Source organism: Limanda limanda, chromosome 18, assembly GCF_963576545.1.
Source record: "Limanda limanda chromosome 18, fLimLim1.1, whole genome shotgun sequence".
In the NCBI taxonomy this organism is placed as follows: Eukaryota; Metazoa; Chordata; class Actinopteri; order Pleuronectiformes; family Pleuronectidae; genus Limanda; species Limanda limanda.
Window position 1 is genome coordinate 14,445,170 of NC_083653.1, and position 15,166 is coordinate 14,460,335.

Consider the following 15,166-nt stretch of genomic DNA (forward strand, 5'->3'; position numbering starts at 1 on the left):
GGCCCGAAGCCAAAGTGACTCGATTGAACTCGCAGCCTCAGTCAACACAGCGTGGAAAACATACATGTTACCATGCCGACAGACACATGCAAACACACCAAAGTCGGGCAGGAGGCCACTCTCAGGACAATATATTCTGAAGCCTCAGAAATTATGTGCGCCAGGGGAGCACGTGTGTGCATGTGCATGGATGCCCATGTGCCAAGCCATTGGGACATCTGTGGAAACAATGAGTTGGCAGTAGTGGCCAAGTTGGCTATTAAATTGTGCCAGGGGAGAAACCCCTCCGAGGGACGTAATGTGTATCACTGAGCTTTGGCTCACGCTCTCTGTCATGGGAACCCTGAGTTTCCTTTTCTTTTTTTTATCATTTTTTTATTTGTTTGTTTTGTTCATGCTTTTCCCAAACCTTTGGGTCTTCAGGCTGTGTTTTTGTTCCTTTTTCATTCTGGTCTGATGCAGTGACTCTGCAGTTTACTTTACATCCTGTCCTGAGGCTGCAAATGTGCACTGAGGAAGCAGTGATAGGGTGAAACAAGGGTCTCGTATAACCCAAACCTGAAAAATACAGGGGACGTGCTACATTTAACTGTGGCGCTCTCACAAAGGTGTGGCAGTAAATATAAGAAAGTTCAAATTTTAGGAGCAGAGTTGAGATATTCATGCATTGCTCAAACAATCAGCATACAACTGAAATGACTATCAAACTGATACTGCAAAGCAAGTCCAGACATCTCCCTCTTCCTCCCCCCTCACTGAACATGCTTCTGAACAACAAACCATTTTCCTGGAATTCAGAAATGCACAATGGAAGTACAAATGATATTTCTCTCTCACATAATCCCTCTCTTTGGCAGTCCGTCATCAATTAGAAGAGGAAGAAAATTGTCAGGGACAATGTTCACATATTCTTTGTATTTATTTTGAGATTCTGAGTAATGATGTGCTTGTAGGGCTCCAGCTTCTATTTTTATTGTAACTGATATTCCTAATGATGCAGAAATCACATTTTGGAACTCGTTGCCTGAAGTTGGCTGCAATCAGATATTTTTATACAAGGAGAGAATCGTTTTTTCTTTAATGTGACTCTGTTTTTAAGGCCACTTGGATGGCTTCTCAAAAATCAGTCTTTTTTAGTACATGATGACTTTATCCATCATCTGTTTCTGAGTAATGTTTTTGTCATTTTGATTTCTTTATTTTTTCGTCTGCTTGTTTGGCTCTTTGAGGTGGGTTTTAAATAACCTCCCTAGACACTTTTTTTGAGCTGCTACAATTTGATGCTTTGGGTGTGATTTTTATCCTTATCATTTATTCATCTCTTCAAGCGGAAATAAAAAGCTTCATAGATTCTACCTTCACTCACTAAGCACAATCCTCTACATGGGCTCCTGCTTCTGTTTTAAAATGGTGAAAAGATACATAATTGGTGCTCAGGGTGTGATGATGTACCATCTGCACTAGTCTAGATTAGTCAAATGAATCAACTATATAATCAGTGGACAACAACATAGATAACAATTAGAAGAATGGCTGTTTCATAATTAATTTTCATAGCCTTCAGGTTTCAATCTACCAGGCCATTGTCAAAATCAAACAAGGACAAAGTTATTAAATGGAATAGCGTTCCAATGGAACACAATGTGATCTTGTAGATATTTTCATTACAGTAATATCTGTATTAGTAGTAATGTTATACAGTAATGAAATAATCTTAACTTCAAAATCACATAATTTTAACGCACATTATCTCAAATGAAGGACTCCTGAGATTTTAAAGAATAAAGTTGTAATTGAAAGGAAGGTCGTAGTATTACAAAATAAAGTCATAATTTAATGAGATATAAAGTCATAGTATTTTGAAAAAAAAAAGAAATAATGAACAAAGGAGCAAAGCGAAGATACTGGATCCAAACTCTTGAACCTCATGTTTCTTTAGAAACTGCAAAACCTCTTTGAATATTATGCAGATGTACCAATGGTTGCCTTAAAGACAACGACTACCAAACATTTCCCCCTCCACAAAAAATACATTTCCTTCAAGTCTGTGTGGGTCTTTCTTCAAAAATAGAATCGGTTATTTTTTTAAATCCTAATACTTGTGATACACATGATGTGGAGTAGATGAGTCAAGTATTTTATTTGTGAAAACGGAAGTATAACTTAACAAGATGCTGCACATTCATAATTTCAACACAGGCAACAGGCTGATCTGCTGATATGACACATAGCCTGAAATTATGACTTTATTATATGACATTATTCTTGTAATATTGTGACTTTATTCTTGAATTCTTAGATATTTTTCTTTCCTTTTAAGTGGCACTCAAACTCCATCGTAATTTAAGGGACTGTCTGGTGAAATGAATAATTCTGTCTCAGACTTGGTTTTCAGCATTTCGGCTGTGTGCCTTCATCGTCTATACCCAGGTCACATGGGTTTAACTTCAGCGCTGCAGTAAAGGGAAAATGATGTTGAATTCTTTCCACAGCTCAAAGAGACATGGTGACATTGACGGATCCTGTAGGTAGTAATGACTGACATTACATGGTCAGAGTAAAAAGGCAGCATATGAATAATGTCATCTGTGCTCAGACGGAGAGTCTGTCAGGCTTGAAGGACAGAGACAATCTGTCCTGTAATTTTCTCTTTTTTATTAATTTCCTGACTTGTCTTGGCGGGTTCTGCTCATTTCATATCAGAACAATAGAACAGTGGGTGTAGAGCAGCCCTCAGTGTTCTCCGGCCATGAAGGATACAATCGGAAGCAACACAGGGTGAAGACAAAACATCAAGATCCGCCGTTAGAAATATTTTTATTCTTTTTTTGTTCTATCGATTAGGAAGTTTCTCATTAGGATTTCAACATCTCCCTTAAAGGAGCCGCAGAGAGAGATTTCACTCTCCATCCCAAAAGGACACCACCACACGATTAACACCGAGTCCTCTAATGTCTCTAATGCTTTCTCCCTATAGTCACTCGGCTATTTGTGCGGTGGTGGTGAGTTTGTCTCGGCCAGCTGTGCGTCCATATGTGAACGTCACTTCTGCTACAAAAGCCGCGATCACACATCAGCCCTGGACCGTATAGCAACACTAACCATATGGTGGGACAAAGTGCTTTCCTGAAGAAGAAAACATGTTCGCAGACCCTTAAACAAAAAATAAAAAGAGAGTCTGCTAACAAGGTCAGCCTCCTGGCTGGAGGCTTTTTCACTGAGCTGTTATGAATCATTGCATTGGTTCTGCAGTTATAAACAGAATTTAAAAAAAAAATCAATTAAGTCGTGTGTACTTTGTGTTTGATGTCTCCCACCCAGGGTTATCGGTTTCAGGCAGTGTAAGTGGGTTAGGTAATGTGCTTCACCAGACTTAACCCTTTATTAGGAGCGAGGGCCATTTCGCTTAATTAAATTGTGTATTTGAATAGACGACAATTCGCCAGTGAATCCGCGACAATGTCTCCGCCTTTTGCTGTGAATGTGTTTTTAATTAAATACCGTTTTCTCCAAATACGACACGCGACTGTGCAGGAAACACTTAAGTTCACCGGGTGTTGTATTTTATGACTTTAAAGGCACGGCGTGTGAAAGTACTATCCTGTCCTAGAGTGATGTGTTTTATAAAATGAGTCTACATCGGAATCTTTAAAGACGATTTGTAAAAACACACATTGGGTAGAAGTCAGTTTAATTAAACCTCAATGCCTTTGATATACTTAAAATTACAGCAGTTTCCTCGGTGTACAGTTGTATACGGCATGAGCAAAACTGACACTATCTGCCAGGCTGGCTTATGTAACGTTCCCTGTACAGTATGTTGTAAACACAGCTGCCTCTATACAGCCAAACAGTGCCTAGTGAAGTGCAGACACTAATTATCCTTTGCTTTTTTATTGTTCGAAAATATGGTTTTCTGGTTGCATTAGCCTTTCAGCAAGACATGGAGCAGCCTTTATAACAGCATCCTCAGCTACCACAGACAGGTTTGTCTGCCGACAGCCTTTACGGGTGCATTTCTCCAACTCAATATGAAGATAAAACATTTAAAAATAAATGACACTGCTTAATTATTAGCAGTATTTGTCTCCCTTCCACTTGTTATTTTCTCTCTGAATGATTTTTTCTGGCTGATGTATGAGTTCCTTTCCCCCAGATCTGGAATATTGTATTTTAAATAGCTTTATCCATGTAAACGCTAAGTGATCTACAATCAGCGCCCTTAAAGCATCATTAACCTGATTAGTTGTCCAAAATGCAGAACAAAACGCCCTCAGTGTTGATTTGGACTTATTATCACGGATGATTATGAGAATTGATCGAGCCAGTCAGGGGCCAAATGAAACAGACACAACCCAGCTGCACAGGCCGCACGTTGAAAACACAATCCCAACGGAAGTGGGTGACAGCGGTGAGCCGTCGAGACACTTCAAAAAGACAAGGGGCAACTGGTTTGACCAACATCCATGACTTGACCAGCTCCTTTCATGTTTAGGGGGTTTTGTTGGGTTGTGGCTTTTGCGTCTGTGTTTTCTGTTAATGAGCTTGGGTGAGATATCTCGGCCACCGTACCTCACTGCTTTGGAATTGAACATTTTAATGACTATGTTCAAAATGTATAGGGTTTTTTATATCTTAACTTGGGGGCATATAAATGATTAAACATTTCAGTGTATTGTGGGTAATTTTTTTGTTTTCCATGCCTAATTCCACAGTGTTTGCCCCATACTGTTTTTCCTTATGGTAGATTTTATCTCAAGGCACTGTGTATTCATCACTAAACAACCAAGGGTGCATGATTATAAGGCAGCATATGTGCAGATTCCTCCTGCTCTGTCATTGTTTTTCTTTCATGCATATGATTTCTTTGTGGATGGTTTATTCTTATTTTTGTCTTCATGTCAACCAATGAAAACACTAAACCCAACGTGTGTCACCGTCTCTCAACACTTTCCGTCTTTTGAACCTCGTCTGTGGCGTCTGTGGTGCCAAGTTCATTTGTCACAATTCTCACTCTTTCTGTCTAAATGATTTTCCAAGCACTGTACTTTTCAACTGCAAAAAAAGAGAATTTATTTTTAGCTGTGGATTAATACATATTTGTAGCATTAGTTATTTAAAGCTGCAGTGTATATGGGGTCTGGGAGAAATGGGCTCAAAAACACAGTCGTTACTGTATGACACAGATAACGTAGAGTATACACAGGTATATGTCCCCTGTAGAATCACAGCATTGGATTTGCTCTTTTTATTCTATTTGTTCACAATAAAAAAATATAGATTATCACTTACATAATATATTACACCTGTAAAATGCTGCTGTGTGCAGTTATATGGAGATTTAAACCCAGACTATAACTGTTTGCCTCCATCATCTCCCATTTACCTTCTCTGTTTAATACTAGTCTTGCTTAGGTAGACCTTTGTCCACGGTGCTTTGTTAGGGCCGGAGAAAGGTCTGGCTGCACCCATCGTCATTCAACTACAGGAAAAGCAATGCGCAGGCTTGTTTGTATATCTTTAAACCACAATGGCCTTGAGCAATGATAAGTAATCGTGTCCCATTGCAAAATAGGCAATCACTGACATTCAAATGGTGAATTCCCTGCAAAGAAAAGGCCACAAAAAGCCTTATGAGATGTTGGTCGACTGTGTGGCTGCACAATCCAAATCTCACCGGTTCCAACTAGACTGCAAATAAACATGGACAACATGACTGCTCCAAATGAGTCAAGGCAATTTGAAAGCTGGCTGCAGTCTAGGCCATAAATCTAGCCTCATCAATGTTAGTTGATCGCACTTAAACCAAAGTAAAAAGTCAAGGTATAGGTCAGGTATGTTTTCCTCAAAGAATTTTCTGTCATTTCATGCTTTTTTCACGTTTTTCCTGTAAGCTTGGTTGTAATTAATTATTTGATGCTATGGGTGAAACGTCACGATTGACAGTTGAGACTGATTCGTGATTGGTGGAGTGCGTCCATCTGATGGATTCTTTGTACAGTCTGGCTCCCAATTATGTCATCATCCAGCTTTAAATACAGTTTATGGCTCAACATGTAGACGCTGAGGTCTCTTCCGTTGTTTCCCTTAGCAAAAGGGATTTTGAAAAACGTTGAAGTGGAAGTGGAGGAGAAAGCTACTGGAACAGGAAGCCGTCATAATCCATCAACGGCAGTAACTAACTTGACAGGTTTATCTAATTGGCTGACATACATCAGCTACTTGCTGCATATTCAGCGTGTGCACATGGAATCCTAGTGCTGCTTTTGTTTGAGCTAACAATGGCTTCTCCGCTGTCTTTCCCATGGAGATTAACAATCATTTGCCTTGGGAATTGTCATCCTTCAATAAATAAGCCCAAACAGGGAGGGGACAAACGCAGCCTCATTGAAGGTGATATACTGTTCTTCGCGTGGATGGAAATTCCTGTTAGCTCGTTTCTAGGTGTTTACGTTACAATGTTCTGCCAGCCCCATTTTTAGCTGTCAGGAATGAACCTGCATGCTGTGACTGCAGAGCTGAAAACTGAAAGATTTATTCCCTTCAAGCCAGAGTTCTGTTGCAAATAAATCTTCACAGATTCAAAGCAAAATGTGTTATTGAAAGAAAGGTTTGAGCAGATCTCGGTGTTAGTTCAGATCCAGCTGTATGACATTATATATATTGAGAAGGCTGCTGAGGGGAGTATACAGGGACTTCTAGCTCACAGATATAGCTTCTTCCATTGCATTGTTTGGACACTTGGGATATATTACTTATTTATGAGACATACAACAATCTAGTACATGCCTTGATTTTAGGCAGCCATGAATGTATTGTGTGCAACATGACCTAAGATGAAACTTTAATGATCCTCAGGGGGAAACTGGGTCAAAGCAGCAACATGGATATCGGAAGGAGTTAGTATAAATAGAATTCCCGCTACGTTAACTAATGAATCATTTACATGTTTACATTTATGAATTCTAGAATTTACACATTTGTAAGAGTATATGCATGAACTGTGTGCAGTGTAAAAGGCAGAGCTCGTCAGCAATGCCCAGCAGCATTCTGAGACTCAAGTGGGAATTTGCATCTGCTTTACTAAATAATAATACAGCCCTAATTATACTGACCTTTCAGGAAAATAACATTGATTTTTGCCAATTTCCATTTGTATACTTATTACGTTTGTTACATTTCTAACTGGGAAATCCTGCAAAATCTGTTAAAACATGCAGATTTGTTGTAACTCAAACACAGTTAATCAATGTGTTCACTAAAGACAGGGTTGGTAATCCTGGAAAAAGCTAGCAAGCGCAGGCTATACTTTACAACCAAAACATCCCACCCTTTGCCATTATTTCATTTTATGTTGTCCGAATGAAAAAAATGAAAATGTTTTTCTTACAGTCCTGTGAGAGTCATGCACACCTGCTATTTTTATTTTTTCCAGAAGACTTTAGTTATTGATGGTATCAGGGGGTGAAGAGGATTTCCAAAAGTTACCCCCAAAAAAATGTGTTGACCCTACCTTTCATTTACAAAAAACCAAAAGAAATGTCACACTGTTGTTATGGGCTGTATTTCTACCATCACAAGTTATAATATGCTATCAGCTACCAATGTCAGCTTTTAAGCAATCTTAATGTTTACACATAAAGTTAAGTTCACCCATTAAAAAAATAATTAAAAGATGTTGAATGGAATCTTCTGTGACTCTGAAGGGACGTCTCTGGAATTAAAAAATAAAATCCTGTTTTTTCAAGAGGTTTATCTTGGCTTTAGTTTTGAGGCTCAATATTTTTTTAAGAAAAACTAAGTCAGAAACTAGGGATGTGGAGTTTGAAAGATTTGTTACAGGGCCCTGAAATTCCTCTGAGTGGGTTTGATTTTGTTTTTCATCTTCAACTAGAATTGCACTTTGTCGAGTGCATACCTAAAGTATACACATCAAGATCCATGAAGTATTCTCTGGGAAATCTTCGAAAGTACTTGTGATATGGAGCGGCGTCGGCGAGCAAACATCAACCGACAAACCAATGGACTGGGGGAGAACATTTCCTCCTTCAGGTAATTAACAGTGAAGCATTTTGTCTCATTATGGCTGTTTTCTCTCTTCAGGAAAGGCCTTCGCCCCTGAGTTCTACTATGACACCTACAGCCCTCTGTGGCAGAACAGGCCCAGAATCTACGGCTTCAAGCTTCAGTGGACCCAGATGAACCCCAACGCTGTGGACCGCATTGTTGCCTACAGACTTGGCATCAAACAGGTAGAATAACTAAGTGCCGGCTGTCAGGGTACTTGCCCTCCTGCCTGCTGATGTGTTGCTCTTTTCTCTCTTTAACCTATGGCTGCATCGCTCACGTTTGCTGCACAGAACCCGTTTAGAGAGGAGCTTTTGTTACAGCCAGAACACGAGTAGTTAGAGCCGGAAACGTTGGCTCCTGGTCCAACAATCGCTGAGTCATTGGTGGTGTTCAGGCCCTTTTTGACGCTTCACAGATGAATTGAATTCAGCTTTGTACCACGGGTCAGTTAAAGCCTTTCTTATTTCCAATCTACGCCTGTGATAGAAGTGTCTGTAATTCATTTGACAATGTTGCGACTTCGTCCATCGTCCGTCAACATCTGCAGTTTTTTTTAGGCTGTGAATGAGCCTTTGTGGGCCAAACAGAAATCACTGAGATCCCGTCAGGGGCAGTCGGATGAGTGATTTCTGTGGCTTCCACGAAGTGCTTCTGTTTTCTGCTCTCTGTCAGATGCTCAGTCAGAGGAGTGGAAGGGAACCCCGCAGAGAGGAAGAGCAAGCGTAGCTTCTGTTTTCTCTGCTACGAGAGTAAACTGCACCGCTGACAGTCACACAGCATTGATGGATGACATGGTTACATTTGCTCTCTTTGGAAATCGATGTGTACCTTCCTCTGTCTCTGCCGCTTTTCTATTTCCCGGCTCATGGTGACTGGATTTGGTTTTTGAGACTTCGTGGAAAACACAACTGCAAAAGTTACAACACAACGGAAACACAACGAATACAAAAGTAAGGGACAATGGATGTTGACAATGATACAACTAGCAGCGTTGCATTCGTGGTATGGCTCTTGCAGATGTGTTGTGGCTTTTGATTTTCTGTTTTCCCTCGATGCCCTTGTGTGAGGCGTCTCGGCCATCGCACTAACTCCGTTAACACTGCAGCTTTACAGGTTGTAATTGCGTTGGCACACTGCGCTGCCATGAGGGACCGTTTTTTTCTTTTTTTCTTTTATAGCACATGTAGCAATACTAAATCCATCTCAGTTCGCCTCAGAATTAGCGAGCGTAGCCTGACAGTCGTGTTTGCAATGAATAATATAATTTCATGTTTGTTTCACACTGCACCCTCAAGGAATTGAGGCGTGGAAACACAATCTAAACAAGTTGCGTTTATGTGGTGCAATGATTTTTCTGTCAACCATCGGAGTTGGTGTGTTTAGGTAATAAATGATGCCGTGCTTGCGGAGCCCATGTTTGCACTGGCCAGGCGTAAATCTGATAACTTGCCAGAGATATATAGGTTTGTGTTTTTTTTTCAGCCAGTCCTGTGCCCCATTTTTTAAAAGAGATAATAATATCTACGTTTGTGCCAGAACAGACCCACAGTGATTCAGAAATCTCATTACAATTTATATTTCTTCCCTCCATTTGTTTATTGAAAAGAGAACATCATTTCTCCCGTCCGTTTTTAGCAGAAAATCTGTGTTTGGGCAAATTAATTTCTTTCCACCTTCTTGCCTTGATATCTCAAGAGGGTACACTGTGTGACCATTATTTCCTTCCTCCCAAGCATAGCAAGCAATCTCCCATTGTCTCAGATGAAAGAGAGTTTTAGCTGTAGGGAAAATTCAGACTTTGGCAGCACTTACTATACAGTATACCCTCTGACTGATTGAGTCTCAGCGTTTAGTATTGATTTAGACAGATAATATGATTTTTTTTCTAATGTCTTTTGGTGCGAGAGCAGCAGAAGTGTTGAGGCGGCGAGCGAGCGGAAATGAGAGAGGAGAGGAGCGAGATGAGTGGGAGGAGAGGCTCCTTTTGTAAATAAATAAATGCAGAGATACCCCCACACTGACTGTGAACGAGTGGTGCAGTAACACAAGCTCCAGCTCATGGACTACACCACTTCGATCTATTTATAGATCCAGCGGCAACTCCCCTGCCGTTCCCTGAGAATTATTATCATTTTCTCTCGCTACTTTTGAATTAATACCCAGAGCCGCTAGACCTTATGCCTCTGTAATGGATTGCTCCGCGTTATCGTCCAGTGCCCTCATGACAGACAGTCGACCCGAGGGGGAAATGGGGAAAGAAGGTGTAGCTGAAAGGCAAGCACAGACGAGAATCACAAAACACAAATCACTGCACCTGTCAAGGATGCAATGGAAAGGTGTGACATCTGCTCTTGTTTTGATACTGTAGCCCGCTACTTCACAACCGTCTCTGCCGTCCACAAGCCTGATTGGCTGTCTCCCATCCCTGCCAAATAACTTCTTCAACTCGCATCCTGCCATCTCGGAGCGGGTGCTTCCTCCTCTTCCATCTTCCCCTCCTGCTCCTCCTCGGCTTTCTTCTTTTATTTCAATTGATCTGTCAAGTCAGGGAGCGCGGGCAGATCAATAGGAGCCATACTAATTACATACAGGCAATCTACAGTAGATCAGCGCTCGTATAACGTTACACTTTGATTATTCCTGTGTTTCTTTTGGATCCAGTTATCGCTTTGATCAATCCCGCTGAAGATTGCATAAAAACCCCATGAACTGCTGCTGCACTCAAACGTATTTAAATCAATATGCCAACTCGGCCTCTTTGGGGAAACTGTGGAGAATGATAGGTAATAGGATGTAAACAGAAACTCTAATTGAGCACGGGCACAGGGATTCAGTGAATATTAATGGAAATCAAAACAAAGGTGTAAAATCCAGTTCCTCAATCAACATTTCAACTTTGATTTATGCTGTTTGTATAACCAGCAATTCATATTTGATGTGGAATAAGAGATTGAACCCTTCACTCCCATTTGGAATTTGGAGTTTGAGCTGGCGTTTGCCAAAAGTAGCATTTAAGGCCTTCATCTGCCGGGAGCTTTGGGACACACAAGCACACACAAAGACACAAAAACACACAGGCAACAACACAATCCAGTCCCCAATTACAATTTTTTTCTTTTATAAATCTGAACAACATATTTAAAAGCTTTTTGAGAAAAAGGTGTTAGATAACCACCTGAACATTACCAAATAAAGCAACCTGAAGTGGGAATCATGAACAGTAATGAGGTGGGATAAAACCCTCCAAGGTTCCTCCTGAAGTAAATTGTCAGGGTGCTCCCATCACAATCTGGAATCAAAACCATTTCAAATGAAACAATAATTGTTTTCCTGACACCTACAGAGTGAATTCTATTACACTGAAGCAGTAGAAACATTTTATTAATTTCACAAAGCAACACAAAGATGTTAAGTGCAAACACAAACCCACAGAGTGCATGTTTCATCAGAGTCTAACTGGGCCACCGGCAAATATTTGTTCAGAATTCTGTCTCACTTGTGTCTCAGCTGCAGACTTTCAACTTAATGAACCATTTGAACAGCTTCAGTTTATATAATCTGAACTGATAACAAGGAATCCATTCACAGACACTTCATCATTTAAAGGAAATGCTCATGAAGAGGTTTAAAGGATGAAAGGCGAAGCACTTTGTGGGAAGATATGATGCAACTAATCCTGCGATGGGATCTGAATCTGAATACATGAACCATTGATACTGATCAAACAATGTAAATGTGACATTAGCTAATGCTATGCTCAGTAAAGAGGTCTGAAGGGAGATTGTATGGTGCAGCAGAATGGGTTCTAATGAGAAAACATGAGCATACTGTTTAATGTGAGATTGAGTTTGGCTCTGAATCACAGGGTCAAAGAAAAATTAGGCTGATACGCAACATCACAAAACCAAGATACAAATTCATTCTCTGAATTGTATTCTAAAAAACGAAGAAAAAAGGTGGAACCAAATCTGTCTGAGTGGAATTTAAAATTTAAAAACCTCTGAATTTGTATCATTGATTTTTTTGCATTGAAGTTATGTATTTTACTTGTTTTACCCTGAATTCAACACCTGACATTTAAGTTCATACATTTACAAGATTCTTAATTTCAACACTCAAAATACAGATTCCTCAATCTAACAAAAAATAGGAAAATTCAGATTCAACATCCAGGATTACCAAGGAGAAGCAATTGATTCTGTCTCAAATCAAGCTTCCATGTTTTGGTGTTCGAGCAGAGACACACACACACATACACACACACACACAAAGAGACGAATACTGTGCAATCTATGTCAATTAATTGCAGAGCCTTTTGTGGAGAAAACCAAATATTTACAAAGGATAGGTCGGGACAAGTGAGGCATCTGTAAATACCAGTGACAGACAAAATACTCTATTTACCTGCAAACTAGCGGTGATGAAAACTTGCACCCCATAATTGTGGCTCCTCCAGACTCTAAGTAATTACTTAATTGGTATTGTTGTCACAAACTGCTTCACCGCTATCATACCTTCATTCACACTCTCCCCGTCGCTCTGCTCGTAACACACTTCCTCTTTTCCCTTTGGCTGAGAAGGGCATGTATAGTCACTAATTGTGATGCAGAAGCTGTAACTTGTCTTTGTGCAGCTCTTCCCCTTAAACTGATTCTCAAGGATAAGATGTACCCGACTTCTCTCCGCTTTGCCCCCAGCGAACACAGCAGCAAGCCCTCGTTGTGTTGCTTTGAATGTCGGCGGGGCTGCATTGTATCACAAGACCCGAGGAGCATGAGCTAATCATTTCTCGTGTGATACCTGAGCTTGCTCAGCCAAAGACAAGTTCACCTGTGTGCTCTGCAGTGTTCAAAGATGAGGTATAACAATTCCTGTCAGTTCCTTGTACGAAGGTATGGGGAGAAGCCTTGTGGAAGACGATAAAGAAAAAAGTGTGAAAAGTATGCGCCAATGTACGGTGCATAAATGTGTTGTCCTTACTGTACTTACAAAATGCAGAGTGAGGCATGTCTTGAATGAGAAAAACGAATCAGGATTTCTCTCTCCCTGCACATATAGGAATATCTCTGCTGCATGCTAATAACAGCCTTTGAATGCTGTGGCTGCGAGCGGCTTTGAAAGTAAATGTGGCTAATGAGCAGTTAGCTGTCAACAGCTTAGAGAGAAGGAATGTTTTTGTTGTGCAGCATTCAATGTCGGCGGATCATACAAACACCTATAGACAAGGTTAATTGGCGGATGAGAGGGAACATCCTGCACCGATGGCGAGAGGAATAGGTATTTGTTGTGGCCACGCGATCCGAGCAGCGAACTCCTGTGAAGAATGTCCTGTGGACCGCTCACGCTCTTTTAATGTGATGATTCAAGGTACAAGATCAGTGGAGAGAGCAGCACACAATCTGCCGCGACAGATAACCGTGTTTGTATTGTGTCAGGAGATTGTCCCTTTATTAGTTTCAAGGTTGCAGTCACCCTCTAAAACAAAAGTTAAAGGCTGACTGTCAGTGGGTGGTTGGAGGAGTATCAGAGTCGTCAGCAGGAGCGAGCTCAAGGAGACGACCCTCGAGTTGCTAACTAAATGATGTCTTGTGGTTTTGTGAAAGTTGATGAACCTGGACGTGTCGCTGTAACAGTCCTTCAGCTAAAGGCAGGGGGTCTATTTCAAGGATCTAAGCACATGGCGCCACAGCATTCAGGACGTGTCCACCTTCACTTCTGCTAGTGCATCGTTCTGCACCAGGCATGTGTTTAAAAGGGTTGTACTTCATCTCTTCACCAATCGTGGGTGTGATTTCGACGAGACATGCCATAAACCAATCAGACTGCCTTCTCCCATTTACAGTTAAAGGCAGGTGTGCTTGCAGCTTGGTGGATTATTGTTGTTAAGGTGGTTGGAGAACACTTCTCTGCAGAGGAAACTCTTCCCGTGTGTAACCGGCTGATAAATAATGCACCACTAAAATAATAGTGAAATACATTTTCTGCTGCCTCAGTATAACAATGTACCCACAATGTCCACACCGCAACGTGGCTACAGGTGTTCTAAAGGGCACAGCTGTATAACCAATGTGGGTGCTACATCAAAAGATGAAACGTGTATCTACACTGAAACTAGCAAAGGCCATGGTGTTAGTCTGGTGAACATGAGATTCTCCATCTTCATGAAGGGGGTTCTTTGAGATGCTCAGAGTCTCTTTTATTAAACCTATGAAGTACCTCACAGTTGTCATGTGACTTTATCCGCCCTTGGGAGTTCAAGGACATCAGAATCGTTACTTACTTGGGTTTAGAGATCTGTATTTAATAGTAAAAAGTATTCAAAGAAGCTCAAAATGTATGTTTCTATCTTTTCTTCCTTTGATTTAGCTATTCCAACAAAGATCTAGTCCAGGAGTCTCTTACACAGGTTTTGGAAGAACTGAGATTAAGGAAAATGATTGTCAAGCTTACTCAGTTAGGATTTAAAATGAAGAACACAACACCAAATCAAGAGAGTATGGTTTACATTTGTTCAGGGCAGTTGTGTATAAAATACCTATTTGTTTGTACATCAGGACAGCAAAGTTCTGAGTGGCTAATGACGTTACTAATGATCCAAATGTCTTTCGGTTCCCCTCTCTATCTCCAGATGGGGTTGCAGCGCTGGTGGGAGCATGAGATCCCTGTGGATGGAGCAATCAACAAAGGGGAGCTCATGACGCACAACCTGACTGAGCTGATAAAGCCTGAGTCCTTTGAAGTGCGCCTCTGCCCCATCACACGGTTCGGAGAGGGTGATTCCACCATCCGTATCATCACCTACAGTGGTGAGTGCTGCGTACATGTCCAACTCTTTTCTGTGTCTCATCCGGCAGATTGGTAAACAGAGAGAAAAGCGGCGTTAGAGACAGGAAAGAGGAGAGTTCACCTCAGTGTGCTCACACATGTGGCTGCACAGGTGGAGGAATCACAGCTCCAGATGTTGATGTTATCCTTCAGCGAACTCCGAAAGTAACTCCAGCAGAAGTTTGCAGTGCTGCTGCACCATCACACATGTTCATCGACACTGATGGATGTCAAAAGTTCACTAAGCAATTATCATGATGATCACGGGGAT

The 15,166-nt window shown here is 41.0% G+C and overlaps 1 protein-coding gene across 1 annotated transcript in view; it reads left to right on the top strand.

Annotated features, from left to right (window-relative positions):
• LOC133024655 (MAM domain-containing glycosylphosphatidylinositol anchor protein 2-like) overlaps positions 1-15,166 on the top strand; it is a 171,991-nt gene that overhangs the window by 133,000 nt on the left and 23,825 nt on the right. The window contains 2 exon segments of the mRNA XM_061091819.1: positions 8,104-8,252; positions 14,699-14,876. Coding sequence (XP_060947802.1) covers positions 8,104-8,252; positions 14,699-14,876 — 327 coding nt within the window.